General features: G+C 48.3%; 2 protein-coding genes across 13 annotated transcripts in view; one reads left to right on the forward strand and one right to left on the reverse strand.

Moving 5' to 3' along the window:
- The window catches only part of MAPKAP1 (MAPK associated protein 1), a 79,532-nt gene extending 60,121 nt beyond the window's left edge, over positions 1-19,411 (reverse strand). The window contains exons 1-5 of one of the 4 annotated variants that reach the window (XM_063409788.1): positions 19,291-19,308; positions 18,137-18,255; positions 9,627-9,950; positions 6,386-6,475; positions 2,954-3,102 (exon numbers count right to left, since the gene is read on the reverse strand). In XM_063409788.1, coding sequence (XP_063265858.1) covers positions 2,954-3,102; positions 6,386-6,475; positions 9,627-9,885 — 498 coding nt within the window. In that variant the 5' untranslated portion in view covers positions 9,886-9,950; positions 18,137-18,255; positions 19,291-19,308. The other 3 variants (XM_063409787.1, XM_063409789.1, XM_063409786.1) reach the window with 3 other exon arrangements.
- PBX3 (PBX homeobox 3) overlaps positions 19,402-24,927 on the forward strand; it is a 103,815-nt gene continuing 98,289 nt past the window's right edge. The window contains exons 1-3 of one of the 9 annotated variants that reach the window (XM_063409796.1): positions 19,402-19,495; positions 20,832-20,972; positions 23,648-23,721. In XM_063409796.1, coding sequence (XP_063265866.1) covers positions 20,920-20,972; positions 23,648-23,721 — 127 coding nt within the window. In that variant the 5' untranslated portion in view covers positions 19,402-19,495; positions 20,832-20,919. Of the gene's footprint in view, positions 19,496-20,831; positions 20,973-21,684; positions 22,809-23,647; positions 23,722-24,927 lie in introns of those variants that run through there. The other 8 variants (XM_063409795.1, XM_063409793.1, XM_063409792.1 and 5 more) reach the window with 8 other exon arrangements.

A 24,927-nucleotide genomic window follows, 5' to 3' on the forward strand; every position in this document is an offset into this window, starting at 1 on the left:
GACTTTCTGCTCTTACACTCAGTCTTTTTTTCCCAACATTATTAAAACTCAGCAAGTTGGAACAATAAACTGTCAAAACTTGATTTTCCAAGTCCTGTAAACAGAAATACACATGAATTTATTTATCAAATGGGTGATAATTTAATTTGCATGCAGACAAAAGAAATCAATTTGGCCAGTAATTTCTTAAGCCTTCAAATAATTTTCTATTCCAATGACACCTGAAGGAATTACAAAGAACTAAAGGTTCTTTCAAATACAAAATTCTTAGAGTATATAGTATTTATTAACCAAGAAGTACAACCCATGTGCTTTACAAAACATAAAAACAGGTCCAGAGCTGAGGTTTACTTTAACTATTTAGGGAAAAACTTGAAGAAAGAGTTAAGAGAAGCCATACATACAGTAACTACTCTCAAGAGCTAAAGTTTACAGTGTACAGAAAACCACAAATCTGTCCTGGGTGGTGGTGGGGCAAGTTGTGTGGATTCCTGAGCTGCTTAGAATGCCTCCACTGCAGCTGTATTTCACAAGCCATATTCTCTACTGTTTTGATAATTAATGAAGTGATCAGGACAGGAAGAAATTAGAGTGCTTTAAAATTTTACTATTTCATAAAATCAGAAGTGGTTATGAAAAAGACACTAAATCTGGCAGGAAACACCTGCAAGATGTGAGCACTGCCCACGTTGGCTTGGCTGGCACCACAGCAGGTGACACGTTCTGATCTGTAAGGTGAACAGAACACATCAGGGGCACTGGGGAAGGAGGAGCCCGGGAGGATTTATCAGATTTCAGGCCAGGGAGCTGAGGCAGGGTGAAAGCAGGAGGGATGAGGAGCACAGACACGGGCACAGAGCTCGGCAAGCTGAAATCTGCCCCACCAAACTCACACAGGTACAAACCAGAGGCCTGGTTACAGCCTCAGAGATCTGAGAGCCACTGTGACCCCCTGAGTAAATACATAATTAAGTAGAGTGTTTTTTCAGGACATGTTTAATTAGGCCCCTAGCCCCTCCTCACCCCCCTCCCCAATTATGTACCATTTCCCCCTGAGACACACAGCTCTGTTAATTATGTAAATAAGTCATGTCCTATTCCCTGAAAGAATTATATTTCTGTGAAATACTGCTCATCTATTATCAATAAAAATAAATACAAGACATATGATACGTCATTAAAAATAATTTTTAAAAGCTAAGTGATTTTTGGTGTTCTTACTGACTGAAAATATATGAGAACTGAAGTAAAATAACTCACAACTGGACTATGTTTCTTCTATAGCTCAGATGGTCAGCCAAGCATTAAACTAAATGATACACACAGAACTATAGAGAATAAACTTTACATGCAAACTATTGATACAGTAACGAAGTAATAGAAACAATGCTGTTAAAATTAATAGAGTGAGATTATACCCCAACAAAATGCCCACTGAATTATTTTGGATTGTGAAGAAGATATTTCCATTTGCAGATTACAACTGAGATAATTCCTATCAGACCCTGCAAGTCACAACTGAGTGACATTGAGGCATTTCCTTAACCTCTCAAATTGACATGTAGAGTGCAACTTGCTGCCAGTGGACAAACACCTGCTAAACGTATCTGACTTCAATAGGCGAAAATTAAGATGTTCATTATAGACAACTACAATTAATGCAGTAAAGATTAGCTTGGATTATCAAAGAGGGAAGAAAAAATGCTGAAGTTTCTCAAGCTTCTGAGAAACAAGACTTGAACATGACTGAATTATAACAGAATTCTCTTAAAAAAGAAGTATTTGATTTTTACTTCCCTTGTACATGACAGGAGAGTTCATTTAAATGTTTGCCCAACTGAAATTTCGTAGCACAAGAACAACAAACCTGGAGCTTAGAAGAAAGGCCTCTTGGTGCTGTCAGCATCCAAGTGCTGCTGTCGCTCATTAATGAGGCCAGGAATTCTGAAAACCTGAGTTAGCACTAATTGCCACATGCTAATAAATATAAAATCACAATAGATGAGCTTTTGGATATGAGCTTCATAGTCTAAAGGTTACCATTTCACAGATACTCCAGATCCTCCTAGAAATGTCAGTGGAATTATGGATCTGACTTTCCACTTCAAGAACACCTAACAGAATATGAAATTCTTCCATCACAATGGTAATGAAGCTCAAACTCCATCCTCCCACAGGAGATTCCACAAACAAATCTAGTAGAAAACAGATCTGTAGAGTATTTATACTTGTTTTGGAACAATATGACAATGATCCATCACACCAGTGTTTATATTTCAGTTTCTAGAGTTGATGACAGACAAAAATATTTGACAATATGGAGTAGAGGGAAGACATTTATCCCCCAGGCTGAGCGACTCCAGATCCATCTCCTGATCCCCATGGGCTGCCAGCTCTGCAGCCAATCTCCTCCCTGTGTTACACAAATGAACACTTTGCAGAAATACATTGATTAGTGCCACTTTTTGCCTCAGATGCTGACCTACTGATGCTTCAGTTTTCCACCCTCAAAACAGACCATGGCTTCTCCCACTCTCACTAGAGCACTGAGGACAAAGACAGGAACCATGGAATATTCAGCAAGTGCTGTCATGTGGATAGACAGAACAGTTTCAGGGTTTTTTAAATGCCAAATAATCATTTGTACAAAGGGTCTCATCAGCAGCTCTAGAGAGACATCCCAGGACTGTCACAATAAAGGTGCACCTCACTGCCCTGCTAGAGAAGGAAACAGCAGGGTAGAGAAGCCCAATCCTCAGTCCAGACTTTTGTACTGGAAACAGGAGCAGTGTCTCTCCTGAGCCTGGAACACTACACTGGCCTGTTCTGGATAACCCTGCCAGTACCTGATGGGCACCACCAACTTCAACTGCACAGGTCAAAGCCCAGGGCAGTGCCTCAGGCCTGGCACTGCCAGGGCACCCCTGGTGTCACCACGGCCACTGTCACCCACCTTGCCATCGAACTTGGAGTACTCATTGAAGGGGTTGTTGAGCTGCAGGGGACACTGCTCCAGGCGCACCGAGAGGATGGATTGCTTCCCAGAGCACGGGGACCTCACACGGAAATTCTTCTTCTCAAACAGCGAGCTCAGCTCCTCTGCTGCAGACCAGAGAGACGGGAGGCATCGTGTGAGGAGATGTACACCACAGAGAGGTAAGAGCAGGGAGCAGGGAGCACACAATCTGATAAATAAACCAACAGCTGCTTCAGCAGGGCAGGATCTACCACCACTCTTCCACAGCTCAAAGATATGAAACCATTAAGAAGTTTGAATGATGCTCTTGTTCAAGCTGAGAAAAAGGTGAGGTTTTCCTATACAGAGAATAGAACTGAGCAGTACAAGATCCACTCGAGTCAGGATAACCACCAAGAGGATGGCACATTCCTGGTCGTTCTGCTTGCCTTCCCTCTCCTAACTGAGCAGGGAGCAGGAAGGAAAAGAGCTGTGGCCACGTGGAGAGCACAGCTGCCACTGAGCCTGCAGCACAGGGCCACAGCACAGGACAGCAGCACTGCTGCCCTGCAGGGACACTGCACTGCTGCACTGCTGCCCTGCAGGGGCACTGCACTGCTGCACTGCTGCCCTGCAGGGGCACTGCACTGCTGCACTGCTGCCCTGCAGGGGCACTGCACTGCTGCAATGCTGCCCTGCAGGGACACTGCACTGCTGCCCTGCAAGGACATTTGCACTGCTGCCCTGCAGGGGCACTGCACCGCTGCCCTGCAAGGACACTGCACTGCACTGCTGCCCTGCAGGGGCACTGCACTGCTGCCCTGCAGGGGCACTGCACTGCTGCCCTGCAGGGCACCCGCTGCCAGCTGCAGCCTTGGCACCACACAGCCCAGAGGGGCACTGCTGCAGGTCACACCTCGCATGGCACATTGGGTATGGCCTCCCCACATAAAAATGCAGAACCTGAAACCACCCTGCCAGATCAACAGTCTGAACAATGAAAACAAAAAAGCCTTCTGAAAACAAAGGGGATGCGGGTTCAGGAGGTCTTTGTGCGGACTGTGAATGCTCATAAAAGCCTTTTTGTGTGAGGAAAGTGCACAGCTGAATTTCCAACAACAACTCAACTTCCAATTTACAGGCATACTTTTAAAAACCCTAAAAAAAAGGACTTCTTACGTTGCAAGGCCACTGTGAAATCAGGACAGAGCCCGGGGTGTTTCAGCACATCACCACCAATGGGTCTCATCTGCAGGAACTCTGACTTAGGCTGGACAAGGTTTCCCACATCTGCTCCAGGAACCAAGAGCCCCCAAACTCCATCAATCACTGCCCAGAAGCACCCCCAGCTCGCCCAGCCCAGCACTCCTGCCCTTGGATTCCCTCACACCTCACGGATTTACATCTTGCTTCTCCAGGGAAATGGAACTGTTCCCAAGGAGGAATGACCCGGGACTTGATCTGCAGGGAGTTGGTTCATTTCTTAGAGTGCAAAATTAAAACCTGTCAAATGATAGCTAGTCAAAAGCTCCATTTATTTTTATCAGCAGATTGCCTTAAAATCCAGGCAGTTGGCAGAGGTGCTAAATACTGGCACTGAGAGATCCCCAGCGGGCTTGTGAGAGGCTGCAATTAACCAAAAAAGCTTGATTTAATCCCTTTCAATGTGGCCACTTTAACTCCATTAGATTGTTTTGGTTTTTCAACAAGCTCTTATACCTGTTGTTTTTTAAAAAATCTAAAGCATTATGCTGGAGTTTTACCTTTAACTGGTAATTCTTGGGCATTTGGAAAGGACCTTGGGATCCAATACAATGGTTTTACTCATACCAGTGAAAACAAATTTTTATCTACAGCAATTCTGTATGGGCTGAATGCAAGACTGGAAGGATTTCCTTGATGTACTGTAATTTGCATTTTACATGCTCTGAAATGAAGCAATGTAAGATGTAAAGGTACAGAGGATAACCTTAAGGGCTGCTCCTTCTTGCTGCAGTGGTGTTGCTCATGAAAGTAAGGGAGAAACACCCAGGTCTCAGTGGCAAAGCAGAGAAGGAAAATCAGCTCTGCCAACAGACCCCGAGTGCTGGGAGGTTTTGTGTAACTCATTTCTGTCCTCATTTAAATCTGCTCTGCAGCAGGCAGGGCCTGATCCCTTCACCTGCAACGCCAGCACGCTCCTCAGAGGGGACAAGAGGGACTGCTGGGGACAAGGGGGACTGCTGGGGACAAGGGGGACTGCTGGGGACAAGGGGGACTGCTGGGGACAAGGGGGACTGCTGGGGACAGACAAGGAGGGTGTGCAGGGTGCAGGGGAGGGAAGGGACGCGGAGCCCCACGAGCAGCACAGGCTGCACAGAGTGCAGCAGGCACAGGATAGAGATTTGCATCACCATGGCCAAATGCTATAAAATATTGAGCAAAGAGTTGGAGGTTATGGTAGATTAACCTTTAAAACCTACAACTCTGCTTACAGGAGGAGAAAGGCAAAAACATTTCCGAATGCTTTAACAGGGGTATCCAACACGGCTGAACACTGAACTGAGGATTAGTGCGACTGTGCTGCTCATGTGAGCAGCTTTGTTCACTCCCCTGAAAAAGATATCAGAGTGCTGGAGAGCGCTCTGCAAATGACAGCCACGGAGATAGGAGGAATTAAGCAAAAAAAGGGAGATTACAGAGGAACCTCATTAAGATATACACAAATTTTGAAAGAAGCAGGCATGACAGACCATACAAAGGTTTGAATGTGTGTCAAATACAACAGAAATAGAAACTAGCTTGAGCTCTAAAACAGGAAAATTGAGACAGATTTGTAATTTCATATATTACAATTTAAACTATGTAGAACATGCACTCACAAATACTTAATTATATAATTAACAAAAATAGAATTTAATATTTTTTGAGAAATCAGTGATAATAGTTTTACCAAGGAAAGGCCAGATAAGCTAAGCCAGCATTTATTATGCTTGCATTTAAGTAGATCATACACATACTCTTTATTTCTTAAGATTTGCACCTTATGTAAAAAAGGAGCTACAAAAATACTCTACACAAGTAAACTCTACAAAACCTTCCCTGGCACCAGTGCAGGAAATGCTGCTGGCAATGCCTGGGAAGTCCCATGGAGACAGTGATGCTGCCTTTGGAGTGCAGGCAGCTGGCAGTGCCCTGCCCTGGGCACGGCCACCTCCTGCCCCAGTGCCAGCAGAGCTCTGCCCTGCCAGTCCCCTGGTGACACTCGAGGTGACAAACACACAAACACCACCCCAGAGCGCCCTGGCCAAGGCTGGCACCCGGGACAGCACAGAGAATTGGCATTTCCTCCCTGCTCTGAAACCCTGGGGGAAATCACAAACTGCAAGTGTTGTAACCATCAAAGGCAGGAATAAAACTGGTAGGAAAAGAAAAGACATTTTCTTTTACCTGAGCAAGAAGTATTTCTGTCTTTCCACTGAACGTTTTTGCATTTTATTTGATTTTGTCTCTCTTTCCGCAGACGCTCTAGTCTCTGAGCTTGAAAAGAAATATTACAACTATAAGTTTGTCAATGAAAGTTTACTATAAACAAAGACATAATTAACTACCTTTATATGAATAAAGATGTTTTATACTGCATATGTAGGGGAAAAAGTCATAAAATTTTAAAGGTGGCACCCCTGAAAAGCAAATACCAACAAAAACATGAAAATGTTCTTGATTTATAATTGAAATTAGAGGATATAAAACATTAATAGAGATCATAAAGATAGTATTAACATGGAAGAGAATAATAAAATGTGAAAACTTCTGTGATTAATATGACATTTCATTATATAAATCATTAATAACGGTCTTAAAGGAATTTTAATGCACAAATGAACTGAAGTGAATATTACATTACAGGAATAAAATTACTGTTATGAATTACTCTACCCGTTTCAAAAATTAAAGATAAATGAACTCAGACTAGACTATTAAAGTTTTAAATATAAAATCCTTTATCTAAAAATCATGAAAATTATAAAATGTCAAAGCGATATAAATTAGCACAGCTTTTTCTTCAGTAGGCTGAAACAGTTTATAGGTAGTAAAATAAATGATTTGTATCTTCACAACATTAGTCAAATCCTAAAATGAATATAATATTTTTTACATATACTTTGACTCCATCTTCAAAATATGGTTGGAAAAAAAAGCCCCAAATAGTTCTGATACCAAAGAACTTGCAGCCCAGGGTACCAGACAACAACTCAGATTACCCTTTGTGTTAACAGAAAGAGCTTCCTTGGGGAAAAATCCTGGTGGAAGCCACCCAAGACAATGACCCAGGAAACCACTGATGTCCTCAAGTGTCCACTCAGAATAAGCAGACTAGACTGGGAAGCAGATCTAACAGTGCTGATCCTCGAAGGAAACAATTTGCTGGATATATTAGCAATTTTGATCTATTGAGATAATTCATTAACTAAAGTGGGTTTGTAGAAGAGATTTTAAAATGCTAAATTACTCTGACATTTTTTGGATACAATTGGAGTTCCTGGAGCTCTCTCAGCAATTCAAACACATTAATAAGTATTTTCTATCCTTTCTGTTATTATTCTTTTACATTTAGATCTTTGAACTGAATTGTGGACGTGGAAATAATTTTTTTCCCCATAAAAACTGTCAATCAAGGAACTGATTAAAAAAATACTCCTTTGAGGTTTAACAGCTGTAACAAGCAGTTTAAGGTAACAGCACAAATGGGGACTTTGATAAGTATCTCCCACTAAAGTCAACACAATGCTAGAACCTGAATACCTCTAAGTAGCCTCCTCTTAATGAAATAGGAAAAACATCCCTCCTCATAAGTTTAAATATTGGGAAAACACTGTTCTAGCACAGATGTTTTATTCTGAAAGAAAAGCTCCACATTTGTACCAGTTACTGCCCACACTGCAGCTCAAAATTACCTTCCAAACCCCTTAAACAGGTAAACAAAAGATAAAGGAGAAACCGTAGACTAGAAACAAGAAAAATGCATGTTTTTGTCCTGTTTGATATTTCCACCCCCTGTTAAAACGAATGCACATGAGCACAATCACCACCTTCCCTGAGCCCATCCTGCTCCTCCTCCTACAGCTGATCCCAGATGACCACTGTGGAATAGCAGGGCCAAATCAGATGGAATGGTCAGCACCCATCAGAAATGTGGATTATTCAAGGCCCAGGGTCACAGGCAGCCAGAGAAAGTTTTTGGTGTGAAAAACATCACTGACCAAACGCAGTTGCGGCCTCACGGATGGGCAGCACAGAGCTGAGCCCCTGCTCCTGGCTGGGGAGGTTAAATTAAATCCTGCCCACACCCAGCACCTGGCACTGACCTCTGCTGCCATGCCAGAGCTGAGCAGGAAATCTGCTCCCAACCCTGACCTTAGAATATGCCCCCTGAAATTACTTCAAACTATAATTCAAATGGAGATTATTCCATCAGTCTGCTCTTAGGGTGAAATGATCCTTTAGAATAGTAAATCTTCAAACTTTGCCTCTCCCTCCTCATGAGCTGCCCATGGCCCGAGGTCCTCCAGCCCCAGGGCAGGGCTGGGCACCCTGGGTTCCCCCTGCCAGGCTGGGCTCTAGTCTCAGCTGATTTCCAAACCTCACTCTCTGCCACAGGAGATCAGTGCCCTGGCTTTTCTGGAACCTTTCACAATTTCATACTTGTAAAAGGCATTTCAGTAGCTCCAACACCACACACATTTTCCTGGTGATGCAGAGCACAGAGGTGCTTTCTGGGCTCTAGGTGGTGTTATAATACTTCCAGAAATAATTTTAAAAAACATACGGAAACAGAAAAAAAGAGGTCAGTACTGACCACTGCACACCAACCTTCTCATCTATATTTTACCTCACAGAACTCCCGTTCGTAATATTCCTCATGTCTAAGCAGAAGCCTGGATATCCCTTGTATGAAACACCATATGGAGAGCTCTCTACCAGTCACGACAAAATGAGTGTATTGTGCAAAGGTGTTCACCCTCAAGCTTTCTAATCTGGTACCTGAAAACCTAGCTCAAGGTTTTTCTCAGAAATAAAACTTTAGGAGACAAAATACAGACAAATCATTCCCTTTGCTGGCTCACATCAAACTTCATTCCTCTCTTTTATAACAAATACATTTGATGCCTCACTAGGCAGATTTTTTCTCAGAAAATAACTATCCTGTTCAGAAGTTAACACCCCTCCAGACAGTAACAATAGAGATATCAAAGACTGTTCATGTACTTTGGATTTAGATTTGATGTCTTCACAATTTGAATTTTTTTATATATATAAAGCTGACTACCTCAATGTTCCTCTGTACAGGAATAGGTAAAACAGCAATTAAGGCTCAGCTGACAGCACACTAAAGTAACTGAATCATTACGTATCCCTCTATAAAAGGGCCTCAACATTACAGAAGATGTTTGACAGACACCAAGCAAGTTCTGCTCTGGTTTGTCCACGCAAGCCAGACCAAGGGAAGCTGGATATGAGAGGCCACTGCTGCTGCACTGCTGCTGCACTGCTGCTGCACTGCTGCTGCACTGCTGCTGCACTGCTGCTGCACTGCTGCTGCACTGCTGCTGCACTGCTGCTGCACTGCTGCTGCACTGCTGCTGCACTGCTGCTGCACTGCTGCTGCACTGCTGCAAACACCACGCACCTGTGTTTGATCGTCTTCTGATTCCAAAGTCCCAGCTTGAGGTAATATCGACTGATTGGGAGTATACATAGCCCTGAGTGTCCCCATTGCTCCCCTGTGGCTCCGAGCCGTTGTCCCCGTGTGCTGAGGAGGGCTGCAGCTTCTCCAGGTCCACGTCGTGGTCGATCAGGACCATCTCGCACATGCCCGTGTCATCGCTGGTCACGTGCGACTGCCGGATGTGAGCCAGGATGATGGTGGGGTTGTCCAGGAAAGCCATGCTGTCCACAGGGCCACCCCTCACTCTACTATCTTCTCTCCATCTTGCTTCATGGACACACGTACCTGGAACACAGTGTACAAACATTTTAGGAGCAAACCCCCTTCAAGCACAAAAGGTGACTCTGGGATGCACAAACCCCAACTGACTGAGGGCAAACTGCTCCACCCTGCTCCAGTTTACCTGTGCCACTCTGGCTGCTGAGCTCCATTTAAGGAACAGCGTGAAACCCGAGTCCCAGGACAGCAGAACACAGGAGATCCCTACAGACAGGTGCCAGTACTCTACACCACATGGCTGCTGTAAGGCTGCACGCAGGAGGATGGCAGGAGGACACAGAACAGAAGCATCTGCCTATTCCTACTCATCCATTTACAAAACTGACAGGCTTTTGGATTTCTTTTCATTCATCATAACTGTGTTACTGTTTTGCTTCTGCATCTACACACCAACTTTTTGACTACCTTATTACAGACCCTCTTCAGGTTTTGTATTTCCAGGAATAACTTTAATCATTAGGAGATTAGTGTCTCAGGGCAGAATATTGAACATCTGCTGCTGCATGGTGCTGCACACAGGGCAACTGCTGTAACACAGAAATCTCTGTGACCAAATACCACACGCCTGAGTTCTAAAGCACTTTAAGAACAGTAATTGCCACTTACCTAAGGTACTTCATTCAGAGCACTCAAGTGGCCTTTTGAAACAAAGTAGAGGGCAAAAAGGAAAAGGAAAAAAACCCCAAACCACAAGACTCAAACCATGCTCACGTTGTTATCTGATTTTTCTGTAGCTGTGGGTTTGTAGTTATGTCAATCTAATTCAAGCCCAGGCTGAAAGGGGCAGCTCCATGCCCTGCCTGGCCCTGCTCCAGGAATTCCACCACCTCCCAAAGCTGGCAGTGGAGCTATGGGGTGAGCTGGATCAAAAACTGACCTGCTGAAAATAATCTAAAAAGAAAAAAAATAATTATTTCTGTTCATGCAGCGAGTCCATCAATGAGCAGCAGCAGGAGCCACAGGGATGCCTCCACCTGAGGGGCTGGGTCTGAGCTCACACTTAGGGCAAGACTAGATGTAAATTCCAGAAGTTTGAAAACCCCACTGCTTTTCTAATCAGAGGAAAACACTTTAACACTACAGAGCTCTGTGTGTGTATTTGGGATTTTGAACTCAGAAACACCAGCAATCCCCTGCCCTTGCTGCTTGCAAAACTGCTGTTAAAATCACACCAAGCCACATCCCATGAAAATCTGCTAAAGGCAGCTGGCCTTCTCCTGGGATATTTTAACAGAGGGAAGAGAATGGAAGGACCAGGCAGGCTTGTTCCAAGACCAGCAAATGCATTTTGCCATGTCCTCTTTTTTCCAAGGGGAAAGGTGGAGGGAAAGGTGCACCAACACAGAGGGGCCATGGAGCAGCTTCTGCATTTAGACAGTTGAAAGCAAAAGTAAACCTGCATTTGGACACTCATCTAACCATGACAAAAGCAAACTTTCAAAGGTTTACTGTAGATTGCAAACCCTCCACCCCTGTCCTCCAAGGGAGAGGCCACAAGGCAAATGTCCCACCCAAAGGGAGGCATTGCTGTGCCTGGGGCTGTGCCCCTGCACCAGCACAGTGTGCCTCAAAAACCACAGACACAGCCAAGCACGGCTTGTGGGCATCGCAAAACACGTGGTGGGAATGTTCTTTAAATGGAATTATTTCTACTCACTGATTAAGAAAGGCAGTGGGTACCTGCAATTGGCAAAAATTTGTTTAAATAAGCAACAGCCTCAGGCGTCGGAAAGGTCTGCAAACTCCCAATCAAAAATTACTGCTGCCCCATCAATGTGTCATATAAATGTTGGCATGTTAATTGTGTATTTATAAGATTGTTAATGGTTAGTTAATTTACCTCCCACACTATTATTGTACTTGAAATGATTTAATGTCTGCTGAGGGAGTTAACAACATGTAACAGCAGATGCGAGAGTTTTACCTTTCTACTCTGCACCCCGACTTCCTGCCATTAACATTTGTGTGCTACAGCAGCCAGGCTTCTTCCCAACTGTACACCTGCAAACACCTTTCCCATGAACCTGAACGCTGAGAAAGTGCTGGAAATTCTACAAGTTTAACACAAACATGTTTTTATTTCCTCCTCTTCAGAATTTTCAAAAAGATACTTTGAAGCGAATTCGTGCTAACTGGGAGCTCTCTGAACAGTTAATATCTTTAAAAAAAAGTTCAGACTCCCAAATTCAGTTCAGGTTTTGATGCCATATTTAGTAGCTGTAGCCTACAGAATTCTAACCAGTTCCTCCTGTTGATAAAGGCACAGACCCGCTCTGAGGAACAGTGACTTCCAGTGAGAGAGAACTCAGAGAAGCAGAGTTCAGTTTTGCAAACCTTTACACAAACACCTTGAAGGTTCCAGCAAAATCACAGACCCAAAGCCAATTTCTAGATCTGCTGAGATCTGCCAGCACACCCCTTCTGCTCTCCTACACCCACACACCATCACCATATCCTCACAGAGGAGCTGAGTTGAACGGAATTCAGGGACTTTCTAAGCATCAGCATCTTATTCATTCTTTAATCAGAAACAAAAAATAAATGTTCTTCTAATCCTTGCATTATACAAATATATTCTACTATTGAATAAACCATTTTGCAGGCAGCTGTCAAACGTACTCTGTGCAAACACTGGAACTGAGGAGAGCAATGTGAAATCTCCAAAATGTTAGTTTGGTATCTCAGTAGAACAGGATAGCCAGGCTGGGGTTTCGAGGATGTACTGACAGGCAAACACCTGTGACTCATCTCACAGGTGGGCAGAGAGCTTCGCTTTCCTCCTGATCTGTATTATTCACCTAACTTCCCGCACCTTGTCTGATCAACACCCTGGGAACCAATGCTCCCTGACCCCTTCCAGCCCCACTGCTCTGCCCTGCCCTGGGGAGCTCAGCCCCCCACCAGCCTGGGCAGCTCCAGAACATCCCCAAAGATGTCAAACTGCACCATCAAGAGGCTGAACGCCTCGCCAGGATTCACGGGAACTCTGTGGCAGCATCAGACAGCTGCATCTCAGTCTACTATTTTTATCAGCAGTATTCCTCTTCCAGTACCCCACGGCTATATTTATGGCATCGATAGACTCTCCCAGCGAGGGAAGCAGGGCTTTATGCAGATCAGGCTCATTCATAACCCGCACACAATGAGGAATGCAGAGTGTGCTAACAAACGACTCCGCTCCCAGGAGGTGACACAAAGGTCTTGGAAAAGGATCTGCAGCTATACAGGCTGTACCTTAAACACACAGCTGAATTTTGGGAGGCAGCTTCATCATCTCAACATGTGAACTGTTCTTGTGACCCTCCTGCTTGCTTGATGTACTGCAATTATTTAAATAAAGATTGTCTCGCTCTCCTGTTTCCCCACCAAACGCCCCACACAGAGTATCATATCTGCATGTTAACCTACACGAGGTGACAACGAGATACCAAAGCAAGTGTGAGATTAGGGAAGGACAAGCTGAACCTGGTGCCTGCCATCCTCCCCATCCATCCCGTCCCACCACGTGTCAGCACAGACAGCAGCAGGCACAGCTGGAACCACGCTCTGTGCTGGACCCACTGACGGTGGCACTGCAGCCATGTGTCAGCCCCTGCTCACTGCTGCTTGCAGAGGAAACATTTGACCTTGAGCGTGAAAAATGCTGAGTGCAGCTTTCCTTACTTTGGGGAAAACACAGTTATTTTGGAGTGGATTTTCTGGGCTGTTTTTTAAATGCACGCAGTGGAATTTGACAAAACGCCTCATTCTCAGTGCCCAGTGCAAGGTGGCTGGTCCCTGTCAGTCCCCCACAGCAGCAGCAGAGCTGGGGGACAGTGCCCACCTCCCCCTGCCAGCGTGGGGCAGGGCCCCTCTGTGCCCCCACTGCCCCACACGTCCTGACATTGTCCAGCAGAACTGGGGATTTCGGTGAGGTGGCACCAGAGCCAACGGGCACTTTCACACCCTGTCCCTGTCCCCAAAGGTTCACAGGCTCCAGGTCAGAACCTTCCAGCTCCACCAAATGTCCTGTGGTGCCACCAGCACATCTCTGACAGAAGGACGTGTCCCTAAACTGACAAGCCAGTGCCACCTTCCTGTGGCATCTTACAGGAAATATTTTCCTCACATGAAGGGTTTACATTTTTGCCTTTCATGCTTTGAAATACACAGACCTCTAAATAAGCTCTAAGAAACAATAAAATCAGAGAAAGCTGTCAGCAACTAAAAATGTTCTGCTGCAGGAAAGAGCTACAACTTTGAAGTTCCACCAATTTTAATGAAATGATCTTAACATTCCTGCAGTTCAAATGGCTAAAAGCAGTTCCAAACTCCCCACAAAACTCTCAAGCCAATTCCTGCAATGTATCTTCCTCTCTAAATTATAGAAGTAAGAAGTGAAAAGCAGGGAGAAAAAGATCTCATTTCCTCCTGTTCTGCAAAGCTGTATCTTGTTTTTGTTTTTTTTTTTTTTTGTTTAATATGTTTAAATTGACTATACTTCTTAAGGAAGTAATAAATAATTAAAGCCCTATTCAAAGTAAATGAAAATATCCACAGATACAACTCGTGGAAGGTAAAATTTGGATCCAAGACAATTACTAACAAACTCAAAACATAGCAAGCTGGAAAAATTATACACCATTGCAGGTCATGTTATCATTCAAGGGCTTCCATAGTCCCTGTACTCAAACACCTCCTTGACTGTAGCTCTTTAAAGTGATCTTTAAAAACTAATGAAAAAGATAGGCAGATTAGAATTAAAAATTGATTTTCCCCCCAGCGTCATATAAGCAGGAACAGAACAGCACGTACATACTTCAAAATTTATGATTTAGGTTATATGAAATAATTTCCCAGTCAACTTCTGTCTGCAATTGCACAAGAAATGGTTCTGGTTATCTGCATTTGCAGCAGCACAAATAATCAACCCCCTCAAACACAGACAGAACCTGGGCAGGCAGGATAAAGGAAAGTGAACTGAAATATATGAACATTCAAGTTTATGTTTCAGCAAAAGCTCAAATGCATTTAAGAGTGAATACTTATCTGTAGAAGCTGTCACTCACACTCTGGTCCTATCATTAAAAAGGAAATAATCATTTACAGTCATATAAAGAGGCTCTCTCACAAGAGGGACTGGAATTGGGACGTTATGATGAGCAAACACTACATTACACACAACTTCCAACAAATTATTTGTTCATTTCCAGACCTGTAAATCAATCTGGCATTAGCTCTGTATTTCTGAACTGCTTGGAATTTGGCTATACTTTTGTTGTCATACTAATCAGGATGCAAATGACACCAATTTCAATATTTTAATTACTGAGCTTTAGAGGGGGGAGAAAATATTGGGGTATGTATGGGTAGTGTTCACTCTTCTCTTTCCTGATCTTGTCAAATCTTTTTTTAATTGCAGACAAGTTGATTCTCTGCTAACCTGAGAAATCTTGCATCAAGATTTTAAGCAAATAAATAAGAATAAAAAATGCAGAGATTATAAATTAGGGCAGACAAATCTGTATCTAGACTCGTGCCTGCAAAGAGCATTCTATCAATATAGCGAAATGCTAATCTCCTAATTAACAACCTAATTAGGTAATTATGGCTTTGCAGAGGGATGCCTAAATGAAATATGACAACATGGTCACCTCTTTATATGGCACCTGTGGGCCTTTTCAGCTGTCACTGCCGAGAGTGCAATATCAATTTGAACAGATGACAAAGTGTTGTCATTTTTCATTCCGATATTGTGCTGAACGCTGCCATCGAGGCCGCGCCGAGACGCCGCCTCTCGCCTGGGCTCTGCCTCATCCAAACATGTGCAAACACTTTGCTTCATTTTTAATGCCTCTGATGAGCTCGGTGCCCCACGCTGTCTGCGGGCACTCCCTGGCACACAGCACGGCTGCAGTGTCACACCGGGGTCCCCCACAACGCCGGGACACAATTCCACAGCTCCTGCGCGGGAGGATCACTATCCAGAGAAAATATCTGAGCATTCCAGCTCATTTTTGAGGCTTAACTGCTGCTGGCTTTAAAATAACAGAACAAAACCACAGGGCCTTGCAAATAACACATTATAACATTCATTTTACGTTTACACCTGCTGAACAACCTTTTCCAGGGGAACAGCAGTCCCCATCCAGGGGAAGGTGAAGCTGATGGGACTTTTGCACAGAAAGCTGGGAAGGAACACTTCCAACAGAGGTACTTTTCCATGGAACACTTTTTGTCACTCATATGCCTAAAATGCTTTAAAGACAATTTGCTGGGCTTGAACATTCCTAAAGGCCATCAACCTGTTGGAGCGGGTCTGGAAGAGGCCACAGAAATGATTAGAGGGATGAAGCACCTCTGCTATGAGGAAGGCTGAGAGAATTGGGATTGCTCAGCCTGGAGAAGGCCCAGGAGTGACCTAAATGCAGCCTTGCAGCATCTGAAGGGAGTCCACAGGAAAGATGGAGAGACACTAGATACAAGGGTGTGGAGGGACAGGACACAGGGAATGGCTTCCCACTGCCAGAGGGCAGGGCTGGATGGGATCTCGGGCAGGAATTGTTCCCTGGCAGGGTGGGCAGGCCCTGGCACAGGGTGCCCAGAGCAGCTGTGGCTGCCCCTGGATCCCTGACAGCCCAAGGCCAGGCTGGATGGAGCAGCCTGGGACAGTGGAAGGTGTCTCTGCCATGGCAGGGGTGGAATGGGATGGGCTTTGAGCTCCCTTCCAACTCAAACCACTCTGGTATTCTATGATAAATAAAATATCTTGCTGTAGAGTGGAGAATGAAAGCACAGGCTGGGATTGCTCGAATATTAGACTAGAGCTTCTATTTTCAGAATTCTCAGTGTGATATTCAAGATCCTAAAAAAACTCATAAATTTTATGAACAAGCTATACTAGCTTCAAACTTAAAAAAACTGAACAAACCAGAAAGCTTTGCCATTTTACCTTTTTGCCTGTTTGCTACTGAGATGCTGCTCTGCTTGGGTTTTACACACACCGAGGTCCCCAGGCTGGCAGAGCTGCCTTGTCTGGACCCAGAACAGAGGCTGGGGACACAGTGTGGCTGTCCAGGCACTGCACAGCACTGCAAAGGGAGCTCTGACTGCTGTGCCAGGCAGGGCCTGTGCCCTAAACAGCAGCACCTGTCAAAACAAACACTTTGGTCTCTGTGCATTTCTTTACGTTGTTGCCATTCCACTTTTGAGTGCATGTAAATATTTTTATTGCATTAAAAACATGATAATCTTATTTTTTAAATATAGCAGCATGCAAATTGCTTCTGATTTAAGAAACACTCATGATAATCAGGCCTACTTAAAAACACCCGAGACCTTCAGCCCCTTTGGGACTTTATGTCAAATGGAACTGGATAGATTCACATTTCTTCAGCAAAAGGTGCAACCCCTGTTCCTCTAGCTTTTAATTTTGGGTCTGTCTCTTTCAAGAGCACACAAAACATATTCAAGGAGCTTTGTTTTGCTTTCAGAATAATGGATTTAGATACAACACTTCTCAGGCAATAAGCAAACAAGATAGGGATTGCCCTTGTGCTGCCTGGGACAGAAAACTGAGCTGGCAGGAACCACAGTTTGATGGAGCTCAGCTCACACACACATACACACAGATAATACAAAAACACAGCCTGGGGTCGGTGTCAGAGGCACTAACAGGAAAGCCCTGGAGAACTCTGCTGCAGCTCCTGGGGCAGCCCCTCCCTGCATGGTGGGTCCCAGGCGTGGGCAGCACCCACACCCCTGGGAGAGCCCCTGGGTGCCACCAGGGCTCTGCTCCCACTGCCCAAACCTGCCCCTTCCAGCACCTCCACGGGAAGAAATGAAGAGAGCCTGGCCTCTATCCCCGTTTCTCAGCCAGCATCATTTGCCCTCGGACATCAGAAGGAATTCTGGATGTCAAAAGGAATTTCTTCATGGCAAGGGCTGTCTTTGTTGGAAGGGGCTGCCCAGGGTGGGGAATCACCAACCCTGAGGAGTTCAAGGAATGAGAGGGCAGGGCACTCAGTGCTCTGCTCTGGGTGACAAGGTGGTGGTAGGTGAGAGGTTGGACTCGATGATCTCAGAGGTTTTTTCCAGCCTCAGTGATTGTGTGATCTCCAAGAAGCGCGGCCACGGGGCAGCCGGGCTGCTCCTACAAGGGGATGTGAGCAGTATGCTGCTCATTTGCTGTGCCATTTGTTGCCATGACTGACCTTTCCATACAGGTGTGTGCTTTTCGTGCTCACAGCTTCGAATGGTTGGGAAAATTTCGTGCTACAGAATGGGCAACACAGACCCCAGTGCCAGGCTGCTTCACCTGCCGAGGCCTCCACTGATGCAAAGGAAATGCACAATAAGAATGTAGCAGTTAGTAGTTATTTTAACATTACATTTTGTTGTTTTAAATTTGTTACTTGTTGCAACTGGGTGAAAATTTAACGCACAGATGAGGAAAGGGTGTTACAACAGACCTGAAACACGACTGATACAGAAGTACTAAATTGGTTCTCCCTGCTTCAGTTATTTCCGTACAAGTCTATACGTACATGCTGATCTCAATTTATTTTTAATCTAACCCAAAAAGCTGTCCGTGAATGGAGCTGTTCTGAATTTGGAAAAGTAACTGAGCGAGTCTAATTCCCAGTCTTGCATCTACCTGATAACACCCCCCCCACGATGCCTAAAATCATATAGAACACACTTAGGATGTGTTTGGCTCTGGCATCTCTGTTTAGTCAACTAGCAAATTTCCACCAGCACAGAAATCAGCTCATTGCTGCGTCTCCTGGACACCTTTCCGCTCCGCCACTGTTCCGAGGTGTTCTCCCTTCTGCTGGCCCTGGCGAGCGGGCGGGCAATGAGAGCCCGGTCCGGAAAGGCCCCGGGCTCTGGGGATGCTCCGAGCGCCCGCCCGGAGCAGCCGGGCAGGCAGAGCCCGTCCTGCGGCCGGCAGGAGCGGCCAGGAGACGGGGACAGCGGGCGTGTGGCGGGGCATTGGGCTGGAGCACCCGAGTGCCTCCCGCTCCCCCGGGCCCGGACATCCCGGGGACTCCCGGGGCAATCCCGGGGAGCCGCGCCCGCCTCTGCTCCCGCCGCACTCACCTGTCCCCGCCGCCCATCGCCGGCGGACGCTCGCCTGACCTGCTCCGTTTGCCCCGCGCTGCGCCGCTCCCGACCCCGCCGGGAGACGCGCCCGGACCCCGCGGGGGAGCCCCGGTGCCCCGAGCCGCGTCCCGGGCAGGCTGACAGCCGCGGCCACCGGGCACAGCAGCCCGCGGCAGCCGGCGGGCCTGGGAGGGAGCGGCAGCGCGGGCAGCCCCGGGAGCCGCGGGCGCGGCCCCGACCTGCCCCCCCGGCCCGCACTTACCGGCGCCGCCGCCGCCGCCGCGGGGCCGCGCAGCCGCTTCCGGGTCCGGGGCCGGCGGAACGGGCGCGGGGCCGCGCGCGACCCGGAAGCGCCGCGGCCGCGGAAATGACGGCGCGGAACGGGCGGGGCGGCGGCGCGGAAGGGCCCGGCCGGACGCGGCTGAGGCGGGCGCGGCAGCGAGGCCCGGGCTCCGGGGATGCCCCGGGTGGGTACCGGGGGCACCGCGGCGGTGCCACACGGCAACACGCAGGAGGCTTTTCTCATGGAGATCGCACCAGTTTTATTTCCAGTTTCTTGCTAAATGCACTGGTGCGTTTGTATTTATTTGGTTAACCCAAAGCACCCAGGTAGCGCTCGGTGCGCAGACACGGAGGGGATAAACACGGAACGCTGTCACTGCTGCCAGGACGGGCACTGCCCGCGCTCCGGGCCCTGAGCGGCGCCCGGGGCTGCGGGGCCCGGGGCTGCGGGGCCCGGGGCTGCGGGGCCCGGGGCTGTCTCCTCACGGCGGGCAGGGGAGCCCCGGCACCGCCGGTCCGCACCTCACACCCCTGGAGCCGCGGGTGTTCTCAGTGTCCCCAGGGCTCCTGTTCTCGTGGTGTCACCTTTCCAGACTTGCTGGTGCACCCTCCACAGCTGCCTGTGGAAGTAAGGAGATTCGTTAATGCTGGCAGTGTCAGCAGCTGCACACATCAAAAACCAGCTGCCTTTGGGAAGGACAGTGGGCAGCCTGGCACAAGTGCCACCAAGGGCCTGTGAGGAGCAGGTGCCGGTGACTGGGCAGGAGTGAGGGCAGGAGCCAGAGCTGCCCCAGCACAGGGCACATCACAGGGAGTGTCTGCCTGCAGCTGGCAGAGCCCGGAGCTCTGGAGTGACTGCACTCAGCCTCCTAAAACAGTACAAAAATCACCCAGAACAGCAGCTTTGCCCTGATGTGGTGAGGCCGAGCGGGTGCCTGCAGGGAGCAGGGAGCACTGTCCCGTTTGGCTGGGGCTGGGGAACTGCCCATTCTATCTGTGACACTTCACACTCGGGGCAACTGCATATGTGAAATATTCACAATAATACAAATTTAAAAATGTCTGTGGAGTAGCATTCTTAGTAAAACGGGATGGCCCTGGAAACTCATTGGCTCAAGACAAACAATGGTGGAGTAATTAAGATGTAAAGTAATTGAAATGTGAATGAATTTACTAATTGCATGGGGGGACGGTGAGACTACAGATTTGTTGAGTTGACCAGGAGCCGTCTCTGTCTGCACCGGCCACGTGTGACCCTGGCCAGTTGGTTAAAGGGTTCCAGTGACATCCAGGGCCCAGTGAAGGTTTGGGATGGTGATGCCAGCTGGGACTGGGGGGATCTGGGAGCTCTGCTTGATCCATGCCAAGCCTGCGGCATTAGCCAGACCACTGGGAAGGTTAGATGAGGATGAGGGTTGAGTTTGGGCATGACTCTACTGAGATTGTCCTTTATAGACAGAGTACATACAGCAAATTAAGGATCATTCTAACTGGCACTGTGACTCTTCATTGCATTTTCAGGTGGTTTCCACAAGAGATCTCGATGGGGGCAGTTGTGTTAGGCACCTTACGAAGCAGAATGGGCCAGAATTGAAGGAGGCTGGAGTGAATGGGAGGAGTGTCCTGCGTGAAGACAATCCGAGGGGTGACAACAATCTATAGGTAACCTCTTAAGAGAATGTGCTTTTTTCTCTTCCCATTTCCGCGGTTCTGTGCAGATTTACAAAAAGGTAATTTGCAATTAGCCCCGGTAACGCAGGACCTGAGCCGGGCCGGCTGTGCCAAAGGCTTCTCCGCGGGGACACGCTCAAGGCACGGGCCGCGACAGACCGGCCCGGGACGCTTCATCCTGCGCCGAGGCTCCATGGCAGCCGCAGCTGCCGGCCCCGGGGCAGGCCCGGCTCCCGCCGGCCCCCGGAGTCCGGGAGGCACCGGGCCCGGCCCGGCGGGACCGCGCGGCCCCGGGCCGCCGTCACCACGGCAACGGGGGCGGGCCCCGGGCCGCCCGCCCCGCCCACGCCACCGTTCGAATGGCCCAATCATGAGTTCCCCAGTCGGGGGCGGGGCCCGAGGTGGGGCAGGCGAGCGCGGCACCGCCCTCCGCACGCTCATTAGCCAATGCCGCCGCCGCCGCCCGCCTCCCCGCTCAGCGATTGGCCGCTGCGCCCGTCGCTCCTGCACGAGACCGCCGCCTCCCGCCCGCCCCGGGAGCGCGGGCGCCGCTGGGCCCGGCGGGAGGGCCGCGCGCGCGGACCGGGGCGGGCGGGGCCCCGCGCGGGGCGGGGCGGGGCGGGACCGCCCGGCGGGGCGGGGCCGGGGCGGGGCGGGGCGGGGCGGCCCCGGGCCGGGGCGGGGCCGGGGCGGGGCGGGGCCGGCGGGCGGGGCGGGGCCGGCGCTCCGCTCCCTCTCGCGCGCCGCTCGGCTCCTTCACAGGGTGACACGTCTGCGGTGAGTGAGTGGCGTTGGCAGCCTGTCAATCCCTCACCGGAGCGGCCATCAAACAACATAAAACACGCGCGGGCACCGGGCGCGGGGCTCATAAATTCCGGCGGGCCGATATTTTTGCACATTGCTTTGCAGAGAGTGTGTAATTAATTTTTTTACAGTTCTTTCCCCGTTATTTCCGCTCTTTTCTTTGCACAAGTTCAAACTTTTGATTGCTGCTGTCTCACCCCCGTGCACAGACTTGGGATCGTTTGTTATTTGGGGGGGAGGGCGATTAATTTTTTTTTTCCCTCTGTGATTGTGTTTTCTTGGCTTTTTTATGTTGCAATTTGGGGGTGGGGGTGTTCGCTGGTTTGTTGTGGTTTTTGCTGTTTGCACCCTCCCAACTTCTGAAGGATTTGAAAGCGAGTTTTTTTGATTTTGTATTTAATTTTTTTTTTAAATTTTGCCTTTTTGCGAAGAAGATTTTTGGACAAGTGGGGAAAGACATAAAAAGCAACAATAAAAATAAAAAAGGAAAAAAAAAGCTTTGGAGGAAGATTGTACCAGGAGAACCTCACAGAAATCTGCTCAGCTCATTTATCCGAGGCACCAATATGATGATGATGAAAGAAGATTGTAACTAAAGAAGAGAGTGATTTACTGCCCTGGGAAGGAGAAGAGAGTGGAATAAACATCTGAGATCCGGTCAAAACACAAATACTACTTTTTTTTTGTTACTGTTTTGTTTGGCTTTTTTTTTTTTTTTTTTTCCCTTTTTTCGGTGTGTGTGCAGAGCGCGGTCAGGAGCGCGGCACTGGGACTGAGCGGGGCAGGCGCTGCCGTGACCGCCCGGAGCGCGGCCCGGCCCGGAGCCATGGACGATCAGTCCAGGATGCTGCAGACTCTGGCCGGCGTGAACCTGGCCGGGCACTCGGTGCAGGGGGGCATGGCCCTGCCGCCTCCCCACGGACACGAAGGGGCTGACGGCGACGGCAGGAAGCAGGACATCGGCGACATCCTCCATCAGATCATGACCATCACTGACCAAAGCCTGGATGAGGCACAAGCAAAGTTGGTTTCGTCTAATTAAACCTTGTCTTTTTTAAAAATTATTATTAATATTATTATTTTTAAAATTATTTTTGGTGTGTGTGTGTGGTTTTTGTTTCTCTCCTTCCTGCTCCTTCCTCTGCAGAGACCCGTAGTCTCACAATTAAAAGCAACTTCTTGGGGCCGTAGAGAAATTACCAGCAGCCAAGGCAGAGCCAAGTTGCTATTTAATGATTTGTTACCTTAAAAAAAAAAAAAAAAAGATATAATAAATGTAGAAGTATGCGATGGTTCTGCCGTCACTGTGGTGCGCGGGAGGCTGTGGCTGATCGCTGCCCGTCCCCGCTGGACGCTGTCCGGTGGATACCGGCCTTTGCGCCGCCGTGCATCCGTCTGTCTGTCCGGCCATCCCTCAAAGTACAACTTTGCCTCTTTCTTTCTTTTCTTGTCTCAAAGTGGCAGCAGATGAATTACAAATCTGACCAGATATTGCTGCAGGAGAGGGTGTGTGTGTGTGAATAAAACCCAAACCAAACCCTGGCTGTATTAAATCACAATAAATACAAAAACAATGCTAACTCTGTACACCTCCCCCCCTCCCCCCCAATCTCCTTAATAAATCAGTTCTAATATCGCAGGACGGGGACAAGGGGGGTGGTTTTTCCCCCTCGTTCGGGCGGTGTTTGCACAAAGATAATTCCGCATGAAAGTGAAGCGGGATGAGGGAGGTTCCGGCCGGCCCTCGCTGCCCGCGGCCCCGGGACCCCCGGCCGGGGGGCGAGCGGCCCCGGCGCGGGGCTGGGGAAGGCGCCATGTTGCTGGAGCCCGGCGCTAACCGCTTGTCCTGTGCTCTCTTGCAGGAAACACGCCCTGAACTGCCACAGGATGAAACCCGCCCTGTTCAGCGTCCTCTGCGAGATCAAGGAGAAAACAGGTACGGGCCGCCCGCGCCGCCGCCGCAGCCATCTTAGCGCTCCCGCCTTCCGCCGGGCCCGGCGCCCCTCACGCCGCCGGGGGCGGAGGCCGGGCCGGGCCGGGGGAGCCCCGCGGGGCCGGGGGCACCCGGCGGCTCGTGAGGCGGCGGGAGCGCCGTGAAATGGCGCGGGGGTCCCCCCTCACGGCCCCCGCGGCCCCGGAGCGCCCGCGCTGCCGTGTTACCGTCTGGCGGTGTGTGAAAGACATCCCGGGGCGGCGTGGCCGCGGTTTTAACCCCGGGGCCGCACCGTGAGCCTTGTGAGGAGCGGGGGCGCCGAGCCGAACCCGAGGCGGCCCCGCCGTGGGCGCCCCGACCCCGCTCCTGTGCCCGGCGCTGCTCCGGCGCCTCCCGGGCACTGGGTTTTTAAACGCCAAAATTCTCAAAAATCATCTCCAAAGTACAATTTTTTTCCCCGTCCACATTAACGCGACAAGAATAAACTCTGTGCTTTTCTTGTGGGCATTTTAGGAGATTTTTTGCAATTTTTTCACATTACTGAATTTATAGATTTTTTTTGTTTAAAGAAGAAAATTCACAAAGTATTCTGCTTTGTATTATGAGAACAAGGACATTTAGTGAGAATAATATTTAATGAGGATAAGAGCATTTAACAATAGTAAGAGCATTTAACAATAACAAAAACATTTATTATGACTGGATTTAAAAATGAATAGCCATTTATTCACATATAGCTAAAGCCATTGCCTGGCTTTTTGGCTCTGTGTGATACTCAATAATGTTCTGCTTAAAAAACTGAAAAATAAAACTGGACGAAAACAACCCAACGTGAAATCATTGCAAATCTGAGCTGTGGAGCCCGAAGTGAGCGGTTCTCTGTGAATTATGGTGCTTTATGTCCAAGGGTTTCTTTGCTACCAGGGATCCACTTCAGTTCCTGCTGACAGCTAAGCACTAGGGTATTGACTGTGTTGTGAATATTAAGATTGATTCTGCTTTATGTTGCATTATATTACCCGGGATAAGGGGAATGATCCCTCTCCCTTCCCACCTACCTACATTCCACCTCGGTCGGCTCCTAACCCTTTTCCCTTGGCTTGTGTTTGTTTCCTGCCTTTCCCTAAACTTTGCCTGGCCTGCTCCGAGCCAGAAGGCAACCTGCCCTCGGTGTTCAGACATGTGCAGGAGGCACATTTCAATTAAGGA

This window comes from Prinia subflava, chromosome 12 (genome assembly GCF_021018805.1).
Source record: "Prinia subflava isolate CZ2003 ecotype Zambia chromosome 12, Cam_Psub_1.2, whole genome shotgun sequence".
In the NCBI taxonomy this organism is placed as follows: domain Eukaryota; kingdom Metazoa; phylum Chordata; class Aves; order Passeriformes; family Cisticolidae; genus Prinia; species Prinia subflava.